This window comes from Salvelinus alpinus, chromosome 24, assembly GCF_045679555.1.
Source record: "Salvelinus alpinus chromosome 24, SLU_Salpinus.1, whole genome shotgun sequence".
Classification (NCBI taxonomy): domain Eukaryota; kingdom Metazoa; phylum Chordata; class Actinopteri; order Salmoniformes; family Salmonidae; genus Salvelinus; species Salvelinus alpinus.
The window spans coordinates 39,763,541-39,775,075 of NC_092109.1; the positions used below are offsets into that span (position 1 = coordinate 39,763,541).

Below are 11,535 nucleotides of genomic sequence, written 5' to 3' on the forward strand. Positions count from 1 at the left end.
TCAAAGTTTGTCATGTGCGCCGACTACAACAGGTGTAAAGCAGTGAAATGCTTACTTACAAGCCCTAACCAACAGTGCAAATTTTAAGTAAAAAATAGGTATTAGGTTATTAACAATAGATATGTACAGAAATATATATATATATATATATTTTTACAGGTGGTACCGGTATGATGGTGTTGTCATAACGTACCTCACACTGTTAGTCTGTTGTCCTCCCTGTCATAACGTACCTCACACTGTTAGTCTGTTGTCCTCCCTGTCATAACGTACCTCACACTGTTAGTCTGTTGTCCTCCCTGTCATAACGTACCTCACACTGTTAGTCTGTTGTCCTCCCTGTCATAACGTACCTCACACTGTTAGTCTGTTGGCCTCCCTTTCATAACGTACCTCACACTGTTAGTCTGTTGTCCTCCCTGTCATAACGTACCTCACACTGTTAGTCTGTTGTCCTCCCTGTCATAACGTACCTCACACTGTTAGTCTGTTGTCCTCCCTGTCATAACGTACCTCACACTGTTAGTAGTCTGTTGTCCTCGTTGTCATAACGTACCTCACACTGTTAGTAGTCTGTTGTCCTCCCTGTCATAACGTACCTCACACTGTTAGTCTGTTGTCCTCCCTGTCATAACGTACCTCACACTGTTAGTCTGTTGTCCTCCCTGTCATAACGTACCTCACACTATTAGTAGTCTGTTGTCCTCGTTGTCATAACGTACCTCACACTGTTAGTAGTCTGTTGTCCTCCCTGTCATAACGTACCTCACACTGTTAGTCTGTTGTCCTCCCTGTCATAACGTACCTCACACTGTTAGTCTGTTGTCCTCCCTGTCATAACGTACCTCACACTGTTAGTCTGTTGTCCTCCCTGTCATAACGTACCTCACACTGTTAGTAGTCTGTTGTCCTCCCTGTCATAACGTACCTCACACTGTTAGTAGTCTGTTGTCCTTCCTGTCATAACGTACCTCACACTGTTAGTCTGTTGTCCTCCCTGTCATAACGTACCTCACGCTGTTAGTCTGTTGTCCTCCCTGTCATAACGTACCTCACACTGTTAGTAGTCTGTTGTCCTCCCTGTCATAACGTACCTCACACTGTTAGTAGTCTGTTGTCCTTCCTGTCATAACGTACCTCACACTGTTAGTCTGTTGTCCTCCCTGTCATAACGTACCTCACGCTGTTAGTCTGTTGTCCTCCCTGTCATAACGTACCTCACACTATTAGTCTGTTGTCCTCCCTGTCATAACGTACCTCACACTGTTAGTCTGTTGTCCTCCCTGTCATAACGTACCTCACGCTGTTAGTCTGTTGTCCTCCCTGTCATAACGTACCTCACGCTGTTAGTCTGTTGTCCTCCCTGTCATAACGTACCTCACACTGTTAGTCTGTTGTCCTCCCTGTCATAACGTACCTCACACTGTTAGTCTGTTGTCCTCCCTGTCATAACGTACCTCACACTATTAGTCTGTTGTCCTCCCTGTCATAACGTACCTCACGCTGTGCGAGTGATCTTGTTGTTTTGTAACCAGTTGTTTCACTATGCCGCTGTGATTTCATTTAAGCGTCACTAATCGTGTGGAGAAGCTGGCATTAGGTGACTGGGACTGGGTGTGTGGTCCATGAAGTTATTATCACATTGTACTTATTTATGGCGGTGCTGACATGGATTACTGTGACAATGTGATCACGGACAGTAAATCTCACATGGTGTGTGTGTGTGTCTGCTTCACGGTGTGTGTGTGTGTGTGTGTGTGTGTCTCTGCTTCATTGTGTGTGTGTGTGTGTGTGTCTCTGCTTCACGGTGTGTGTGTGTGTGTGTCTCTGCTTCATTGTGTGTGTGTGTGTGTGTCTCTGCTTCATTGTGTGTGTGTGTGTGTGTGTGTGTGTGTGTGTGTGTGTGTGTGTGTGTGTGTGTCTCTGCTTCATGGTGTGTGTGTGTGTGTGTCTCTGCTTCATTGTGTGTGTGTGTGTGTGTCTCTGCTTCACGGTGTGTGTGTGTGTGTCTCTGCTTCATTGTGTGTGTGTGTGTGTCTCTGCTTCATTGTGTGTGTGTGTGTGTGTGTCTCTGCTTCATTGTGTGTGTGTGCGTGTGTGTGTGTGTGTGTCTCTGCTTCACGGTGTGTGTGTGTGTGTCTCTGCTTCATTGTGTGTGTGTGTGTGTGTGTGTGTCTCTGCTTCATTGTGTGTGTGTGTGTGTGTGTGTGTGTCTCTGCTTCCTTGTGTGTGTGTGTGTGTCTCTGCTTCATTGTGTGTGTGTGTGTGGGGGGGGGGGGGGTGTTGACACCATAGTGTTTTTTAAGGTCAACTAGTGACACTCCCTCCTGTGAACAAACCTCCATTGTGCTGCTGATAATAATGTAATCATTGTGTAGGTGTTTATATCCAAAGCAGTGAACACATAGGGCTATTGACTGGTATTTGTAACCTGACATACACTACCTGATTGCACCAGAAGTGATTCATCCATTTGACTTGAATTGACTCTATGAGGCCATCTGAACCACTTTCATGTTCCAGTGGTTAATACTCAGGCCAGGATTCAGCCTCAGCGCAGCTTTTAAAAGCAACGTTCCGAGTTAGCGTGGACCCCATTCACAATAAATGCTGCATCTGTCTGATATTACCTTTTAGAGAGGGCATCCCACTGAATTCCAGACATACTTTAAGCCCACATACAATGTAATGTTATTGGTAGGTGGTAGCACCAAACTCCAGCTAATGTGCTCTGTCTTCATCAGCAGTGATCACAGGATTCATACTGGCAGGTAATGTATGCATTAGTATCTGGCGCCATCTTCTGGCTAGAACATGGTATGACGCTGAGTGAGAATTAAATAAAAGACCAGCAGAGGGCTTTTTGTGATGAGTTTTATAGAGATAGCCCCTGTTCATTAGACATTATCAATATAAAAAAATAAAACATGTCAAAATGATAATCAATACTGGTTGAGACAGACAACACAAGCAGAGGGCTTTTTGAAAATGAGATTTATAAAGATGCTATTTGAATGTCTAGTTTCATCTCATTATATTCTTGGAGAGTAGTAGTGACTAACAAAGCCAGAGCGATAAGACGACTCGGTAGCCTATACAAGTCATATTTTTAAGGGGAAACAGATATTTTACACTGTGTGTGTGTCATTGAGTGATAACAGTGTTGGGCTTAGTGTGTTATAACATGTTATAGCCCTGAATTAAACTGCTATAGCCCTGAATGAACATGTTATAACCCTGAATGAACATGTTATAGCCCCGAATGAACATGTTATAGCCCCGAATGAACATGTTATAGCCCTGTATTAACATGTTATAACCCTGAATGAACATGTTATAGCCCTGAATGAACATGTTATAGCCCTGAATGAACATGTTATAGCCCTGAATGAACATGTTATAGCCCCGAATGAACATGTTATAGCCCTGTATTAACATGTTATAACCCTGAATGAACATGTTATAGCCCTGAATGAACATGTTATAGCCCTGTATTAACATGTTATAACCCTGAATTAACATGTTATAGCCCTGAATGAACATGTTATAGCCCTGAATGAACATGTTATAGCCCTGAATGAACATGTTATAGCCCTGAATGAACATGTTATAGCCCTGAATGAACATGTTATAGCCCTGAATGAACATGTTATAGCCCTGAATTAACATGTTATAGCCCTGAATGAACATGTTATAGCCCTGAATGAACATGTTATAGCCCTGAATTAACATGTTATAGCCCTGAATGAACATGTTATAGCCCTGAATGAACATGTTATAGCCCTGAATGAACATGTTATAGCCCTGAATGAACATGTTATAGCCCTGAATTAACATATAATAGCCCTGAATTAACATATTATAACCCTGATTTTAACATGTTATAACCCTGATTTTAACATGTTATAACCCTGATTTTAACATGTTATAACCCTGATTTTAACATGTTATAGCCCCGAATGAACATGTTATAGCCCTGAATGAACATGTTATAGCCCTGTATTAACATGTTATAACCCTGAATGAACATGTTATAGCCCTGAATGAACATGTTATAGCCCTGTATTAACATGTTATAACCCTGAATGAACATGTTATAGCCCTGAATGAACATGTTATAGCCCTGTATTAACATGTTATAACCCTGAATTAACATGCTATAGCCCTGAATTAACATGTTATAGCCCTGAATGAACATGTTATAGCCCTGAATGAACATGTTATAGCCCTGAATGAACATGTTATAGCCCTGAATGAACATGTTATAGCCCTGAATTAACATGTTATAGCCCTGAATTAACATGTTATAGCCCTGAATGAACATGTTATAGCCCTGAATGAACATGTTATAGCCCTGAATGAACATGTTATAGCCCTGAATGAACATGTTATAGCCCTGAATGAACATGTTATAGCCCTGAATTAACATATTATAACCCTGAATTAACATATTATAACCCTGAATTAACATGTTATAACCCTGATTTTAACATGTTATAACCCTGATTTTAACATGTTATAACCCTGATTTTAACATGTTATAACCCTGATTTTAACATGTTATAACCCTGATTTTAACATGTTATAACCTTGAATTAACATGTTATAGCCCTGAATTAACATGTTATAACCACGAATTAACATGTTATAACCTAACCCTTCATTTAGTGATAACAGACACAGTGTTGGGTTTACTCGGTTCTGTCTGGCTGTTCCTCCAGCCCTGTCTCCAGCGCCCCAGGATGGCTCTGATCTCCTTGGTCCTGAAGCTATAGATGAACGGGTTGGCCAACGGCGGGAACAGGCTGTAGAATAGAATAGCTACTTTAGAAGAAGACTACTTTACTTTGTCGGTTGTCACAGAAACACAATAATATTTTCCCTTTAAAATCTCTACAGGATCAGTGCCCCCCCCCCCCCCCCACGGGACGGTTGAGCTAACGTAGGCTAATGTGAATAGCATGAGGTTGTAAGTAACAAGAACATTTCCCAGGACATAGACTTAAATTCGTGTTTATCTAACTGCACTGTCCAATTTGCAGTAGCTATTACAGCAAAATAATACCATGCTATTGTTTGAGGAGAGTGCACAGTTATGAATTTGAAAATGTATTAATAAACCAATTAGTCACATTTGTGCAGTCTTGATGCAACATTTTGAACAGAAATGCAGTGGTTCATTGAATCAGTCTAAAACTTTGCACATACACTGCTGCCATCTAGCGACCAAAATCTAAATTGCGCCTAACCTGGAATAGTACATTATGGCCTTTCTCTGACAATGGAACAAAAAAACACATATTTTACCAGATCTAATGTGTTATATTCTCCTACATTAATTTCACATTTCCACAAACTTCAGTGTTTCCTTTCAAATGGTATCAAGAATATGCATATCCATGCTTCAGGTCCTGAGCTACAGGCAGTTAGATTTGGGTATGTCATTTTAGGCAAAAATTTAAAAAAAGGGTCCGATCCTTAATAGGTCAGTGACTTAATCAAGGGCACAACAAGTAGTGGTTCATTCCACACTTTTTCATCGCCGGCCCGGGACTTGAACTAGCAACCTTTGGGATCCTGGTCCACCTCTCTAATCTGTGGTTTACCCACCTGTAGAAAATGGTGAGGCCGATGCGGAGATCAGGGGTCATGGTCAGGTTGGGGATGTAGGGTGCAGCGTACACTGTGAAGCGGGGGATGTAGTAAATAAGGATGATACAGCCCTGAGTAGCACAGGTAGAGAAGGTCTTCAGCCTGCCCTGGGTTAGAGAGGGGAGAGTAGTGGGTTAGAGGAAAGGTTTAGTTTAGATAAGAATGATACAGCCCAGGTTGAGAAGGTCTTCAGCCTGCCCTGGGTTAGAGAGGGGAGAGTAGTGGGTTAGAGGAGAGGTTTAGTTTAGATAAGAATGATACAGCCCAGGTTGAGAAGGTCTTCAGCCTGCCCTGGGTTAGAGAGGGGAGAGTAGTGGGTTAGAAGAAATGTTTAGTTTAGATAAGAATGATACAGCCCAGGTTGAGAAGGTCTTCAGCCTGCCCAGGGTTAGAGAGGGGAGAGTAGTGGGTTAGAAGAAATGTTTAGTTTAGATAAGAATGATACAGCCCAGGTTGAGAAGGTCTTCAGCCTGCCCAGGGTTAGAGAGGGGAGAGTAGTGGGTTAGAGGAGAGGTTTAGTTTAGATAAGAATGATACAGCCCAGGTTGAGAAGGTCTTCAGCCTGCCCAGGGTTAGAGAGGGGAGAGATGGAGAAATGTTCTCAGTGGGTTAGGGTTAGGAGAGAGTAGATAAACAGGACAGGACAGGAAACACACACACACACTCTGCCACTCCTCCCACCCAGACCCCCTGCACCCCCATCCCCTGAATTCTGACCTGTGTGTTAGCCATGCGCATCACGGTGACGATGATGTTGACATAGGAGAAGATGATGATGCAGAAGGGGACGAGGAGCACAAAATAGGCTGCGCCAATGGAGCTGCCCTGGATCGCCGCCATGTCGGAGCAGGACAGTTTAGTCAGGGACACAGCGTCACAGTAGACATGGAGAATTCGGTTGGGACCACAGAATGCTACTTTCTGGGAGATAAAACACACACAAAAAAGTAATTGTCAATTTGTCAAATGTATTCAGAAAGCCCTTTTTACATTAGCAGTACATAACCCGGCCTAGACCCCAAAGAGCGTCACAGTTAATGTGAAGGAGCAGGTTGGGCCCACTAAACGCTACTTTCTGGGAGGTGAAGCAAGGACACGTTTAGAGGAGATGCTGTGTAATTTTCAATCAATACCATTTATTTATAAAGGGTCCTTTTTACATCAGCAATGTCCTTTAAACAGTAACCTAGACTACAAAGAGAAAACTGAATCAGAATGGCAAGGAAAAACTCCCTAAAAGGAGGACAATGGTCAAAGGACCATAGGCCCATTCTCTTCTGGCTGCAGCACATGTTTTATTGTCAAAGTTTCAAGTTTAAATGTCACGTGCACACAAGTACAGTGAAAGGCCTTTCTTGCGAACTACAGTACAAAAACCCAACAATGCAGTCATCAATATCAATGTAGCACTAAAACTAACAAGGTAGAACAAAAACACAGGAGAAATAAACACAAGAAATAAGAGAAGAATATAATAAGCTGTATATGCATTCCAATCCCATGTTTGCAATGTGCAGGGATCCTGGAGGGGTTAGATATGTATAGAGGTGAGGTGGCATCAGGATATATCATAAACATAGTAGCAGCCGTGGACTTGATTTGATTGTGAGTGTGTGTACGTGTGTGTGTACTATGTATGTGTGCATGTTATGTGTCTGTTGGAGTGTGTGTGAGTGTGTACTCCTGTGATTGGGTATAGAGAAAATAATAAAATACTAAACGTTTGTACTCCGGCAAAAAAAATGCCTACGTTCGTTTGTTTATTTATTATTATTATTACATTTTTTTGTGGAGGGGGTACTTAAAAAATATGTATATTTAACCTTTATTTAACTAGGCAAGCCAGTTAAGAACACATTTTTATTTCCAATGACGGCCTACCACGGCCTACCACGGCCAAACCCGGACGATGCTGGGTCAATTGTGAAAAAGATATGCCAATTTGATTTACCTAGACTTTTTTTATTTAACAGTAGTGCCCTGGAACATTGTTTGTGATGTGTTTCCTTGGTGAACTCTTTGCTGCAAACATTCTCGGCCTGTTAGGCCCTCTAATGGCTGTGGTAACACTCATTATACATTATTTTATCAATCCAGTACCCTGGTGAAGTCTAGGGTGCCGATGGCAGGTGAGACTGTGGCTGCCATCCAGGAGAAGACTGTTAGACCACTCATTATCTGGTTGGTCATCAACATAGGGTATCTAGAGAGGGTGATGGAAAGAGAGAGAGTGGGGGGGTGGGGGGTAGAGGGAGATAGAGAGAGAGGGATTGGGAGAGTGGGAGAGGACCCCCAAAAATGATGAAATACTTTCCCCACTAACACACTTTATTTATTTTGCATCAATAAAATCATAATATGTGCTGCTGTCGTTGTTACCTGAGAGGGTGACAGATAGCCAGGTATCGGTCCATAGCCATGGTCAACATGATGAGAGAGTTGAGCGTTCCAAAGTAGTGGATCATTTGTTCCTGGAACAGACAGGTATGGAAGGAGATCCTCCCGTCGTCCCACCACCACCGAGCTATCACTTTGGGAAGGGCCACTGTGGCAAAACCTGGAGAGGAGGGGAGGGGAAGGGAACGGAGAGGAGAGAGGAGAAAAGAAGAGCAGAGAGAAGAGAGAGGAGGAGAGAGGGGATGAGGGAGGGGAGGGGGGGAAGGGAGAGGAGAGCGGAACAAAGAGGAGCAGAGAGAGGAGAGGGAGGGGAAGAGCGGAACAAAGAGGAGCAGAGAGAGGAGAGAGGAGAGGGGGGGGGGGGAGGAGAGCGGAACAAAGAGGAGCAGAGAGAGGAGAAGAGTTGAGAGAGGAGGAGAGAGGGGATAAGGGAGGGAAGGGAAGGGAAGGGAGAGGAGAGCGGGGATGAGAGAAGAAGATGGGAGATGGGAGGAGAAAGGAGAAGAGTGGAGACCATGTTAGACTATTGAAAAAGACAGGCATGGAATGAAATGCTCCTGTTGTCCCACCAGCACCAGGCTATCACCTAGAGCACGGCCATTGTGGAAGCATTCTGGGCCCCTTGTTCTAGCTTCTGTCTCTGAGAGGGAAACGGAACACAGCAGCCCTGTTAAATTCTCATCCTTTTTTTGTAAGTAATCACTGATTGATTACAGATCTGTACATTACTGTCTGATGTCAGAGAGGGACTCTCCACATGATTAAAGAAGGAGGGACACATATGAGACACATTTTAACAGGACACTCTTTCTCTCATGACCTCTCCTCTCTCATTAATGCCTGAGCACCAGCAAGACACATTTAAACTCCATCGGCAGTCACATTGGGGAAGGAGAGAAAGAAAGAGATAGTGTACACATTTGAATATTCTACCACGACCCCTTACCTATATCTGACAGAGCCAGGCTGAGTATCTTACCTATATCTGACAGAGCCAGGCTGAGTATCTTACCTATATCTGACAGAACCAGGCTGAGTATCTTACCTATATCTGACAGAGCCAGGCTGAGTATCTTACCTATATCTGACAGAGCCAGGCTGAGTATCTTACCTATATCTGACAGGTCCAGGCTGAGTATCTTACCTATATCTGACAGAGCCAGGCTGAGTATTTTACCTATATCTGACAGAGCCAGGCTGAGTATCTTACCTATATCTGACAGAGCCAGGCTGAGTATTTTACCTATATCTGACAGAGCCAGGCTGAGTATCTTCCCTATATCTGACAGAGCCAGGCTGAGTATCTTACCTATATCTGACAGAACCAGGCTGAGTATCTTACCTATATCTGACAGAGCCAGGCTGAGTATCTTACCTATATCTGACAGGTCCAGGCTGAGTATCTTACCTATATCTGACAGAGCCAGGCTGAGTATTTTACCTATATCTGACAGAGCCAGGCTGAGTATCTTACCTATATCTGACAGAGCCAGGCTGAGTATCTTACCTATATCTGACAGAGCCAAGCTGAGTATCTTACCTATATCCGACAGAGCCAGGCTGAGTATCTTACCTATATCTGACAGAACCAGGCTGAGTATCTTACCTATATCTGACAGAGCCAGCCTGAGTATCTTACCTATATCTGACAGTGCCAGGCTGAGTATTTTACCTATATCTGACAGAGCCAGGCTGAGTATATTACCTATATCTGACAGAGCCAGGCTGAGTATATTACCTATATCTGACAGTGCCAGGCTGAGTATTTTACCTATATCTGACAGAGCCAGGCTGAGTATATTACCTATATCTGACAGAGCCAGGCTGAGTATCTTACCTATATCTGACAGTGCCAGGCTGAGTATCTTACCTATATCTGACAGTGCCAGGCTGAGCATGATGATGTACATGGGTTTCTGCAGGCTGCGCTCCAGGGCAAACAGCACCACCAGCAGGATGTTCCCCACCACCGTGGTCACATAGATGAAGAAGAAGAACCAGGCCACCAGCTGGTAGAAGGATGGATGGAGCCCTGGGAAGCCCACGATCACAAACTCTGACACACGCGTGTAGTTCTCATTCACCTCAAACATGCTGTCCTGGGAAGGTGGGGGGATGGAGGAGGAAAGATAAAACCTTTTACAATCCTTACCTCCCAAGTTAGAGAGAGAGATAACGAGTGAGAGAGAGAGAGAGAGAGATAATGAGTGAAAGAGAGAGAGCTACACAAAGAGAGAGAGAGAGATGCTGAAGACCCTGGAGGATCCCTCTTCATCCTTACCTCCCAGGTTAGAGAGAGAGAGACTGAGTGACATATAAAGTGACATATATATAAAGAGAGAGATCCATCTCTCCATCCTTACAACCACCTAAAATGGAGGGAGTAAGAGAGAGATAGGAACATTTACATACAAAAGAGAGATCCTGGAGACCTTACATCCTCCATCATTACCTCCTAAGATGGAGAGAGTAATAGAGAGATAGTTACATAAAAGAGAACAGAGACAGACAAGACAAACAAGCCATGTTTAATTCCATGGACATATAATCTATTCATTCTATGTCTATGTTTTGTTATATTCCCAGCAAATCCTTATGCATAGAGATGTTGAAGACCCTGGATGATCTCTCTCTCTCCACCCTTGACTCCTAAGATGGAGAGAGTAATAGAGAGATAGTTATAGAGAGTTACATAAAAGAGAGATATGTTGAAGACCCTGGAAGATCACTCTCTCTCCTTCCTTGACTCCTAAAATGGAGAGAGTAATAGAGAAATAGTTACATAAAAGAGAGAGATGTTGAAGACCCTTGATGATCTCTCTCTCCCTCTCTCCCTCCCTCTCTCCCTCTCTCCATCCTTACCTCCTTCCCAACCAGTGGCCCCAGTGGTGTGTGGCGCTAGCCGTTCTCTACCTCCCAACTTTATACCCAACATGCCCTCTGACAAGACAGCCAGCAGCCAATCAGAGACCTCCACCTTGGTGATGTCATCATTCTCGCCTCAATCATGATGTCAATCACAGAAAGTTTTCATCCCTGGCCATCTCTCAAGTTCTCTCTATCTTTTTTTGTAGAAAAGTAAGTGGACACCCCTTCAAGTTAGTGAATTGGGATTTTTCAGCCACAGCCGTTGCTGACAGGAGTATAAAATCGAGCACACAGCCATGCAATCTCCACAGACAAACATTGTTAGTAGAATGGCCTTACTGAAGAGCTCAGTGACTTTCAACATGGCACCATCACTTCGCCAACTGTCTGCCCTCCTCGAGCTGCCCTTGTGAACTGTAAGTGCTGTTATTGTGAAGTGGAAACATCTAGGAGCATCAACAGCTGGAGTGGTGTAAAGCTCGCCACCATTGGACTCTGGAGCAGTGGAAACTCGTTTTCTGGAGTTATGAATCACGCTTCACCAACTGACAGTCCGACGGACGAATCTGGGTTTGGCAGATGCCAGAAGAACGCTACCTGGCCCAATGCATAGTGCCA

The 11,535-nt window shown here is 43.7% G+C and overlaps 1 protein-coding gene across 1 annotated transcript; it reads right to left on the bottom strand.

The window, feature by feature from the left end:
• Positions 1-4,442: 4,442 nt before the first annotated feature.
• On the bottom strand, positions 4,443-10,144 carry LOC139551968 (olfactory receptor 1E16-like). The gene is made up of 6 exons (XM_071363293.1): positions 9,920-10,144; positions 8,032-8,209; positions 7,753-7,855; positions 6,370-6,573; positions 5,611-5,759; positions 4,443-4,805 (listed from the first exon to the last, which is right to left on the bottom strand). Exons 1-6 carry the CDS (start codon positions 10,140-10,142, stop codon positions 4,661-4,663), a joined length of 1,002 nt encoding a protein of 333 aa, XP_071219394.1. The 5' UTR covers positions 10,143-10,144; the 3' UTR covers positions 4,443-4,660.
• Positions 10,145-11,535: the final 1,391 nt, after the last annotated feature.

What these genes read in the sequence shown, in the direction of transcription:
- LOC139551968 (XM_071363293.1), bottom strand. Translation starts at nt 10,142, where the DNA reads ATGTTTGAGGTGAATGAGAACTACACGCGTGTGTCAGAGTTTGTGATC. An exon ending in GCTATCTGTCACCCTCTCAG is followed by an intron (nt 7,856 to 8,031) that starts GTAACAACGACA and finishes CACCCTCTCTAG; the next exon opens with ATACCCTATGTTGATGACCA. An exon ending in GCACCCTAGACTTCACCAGG is followed by an intron (nt 6,574 to 7,752) that starts GTACTGGATTGA and finishes TTTATCTCCCAG; the next exon opens with AAAGTAGCATTCTGTGGTCC.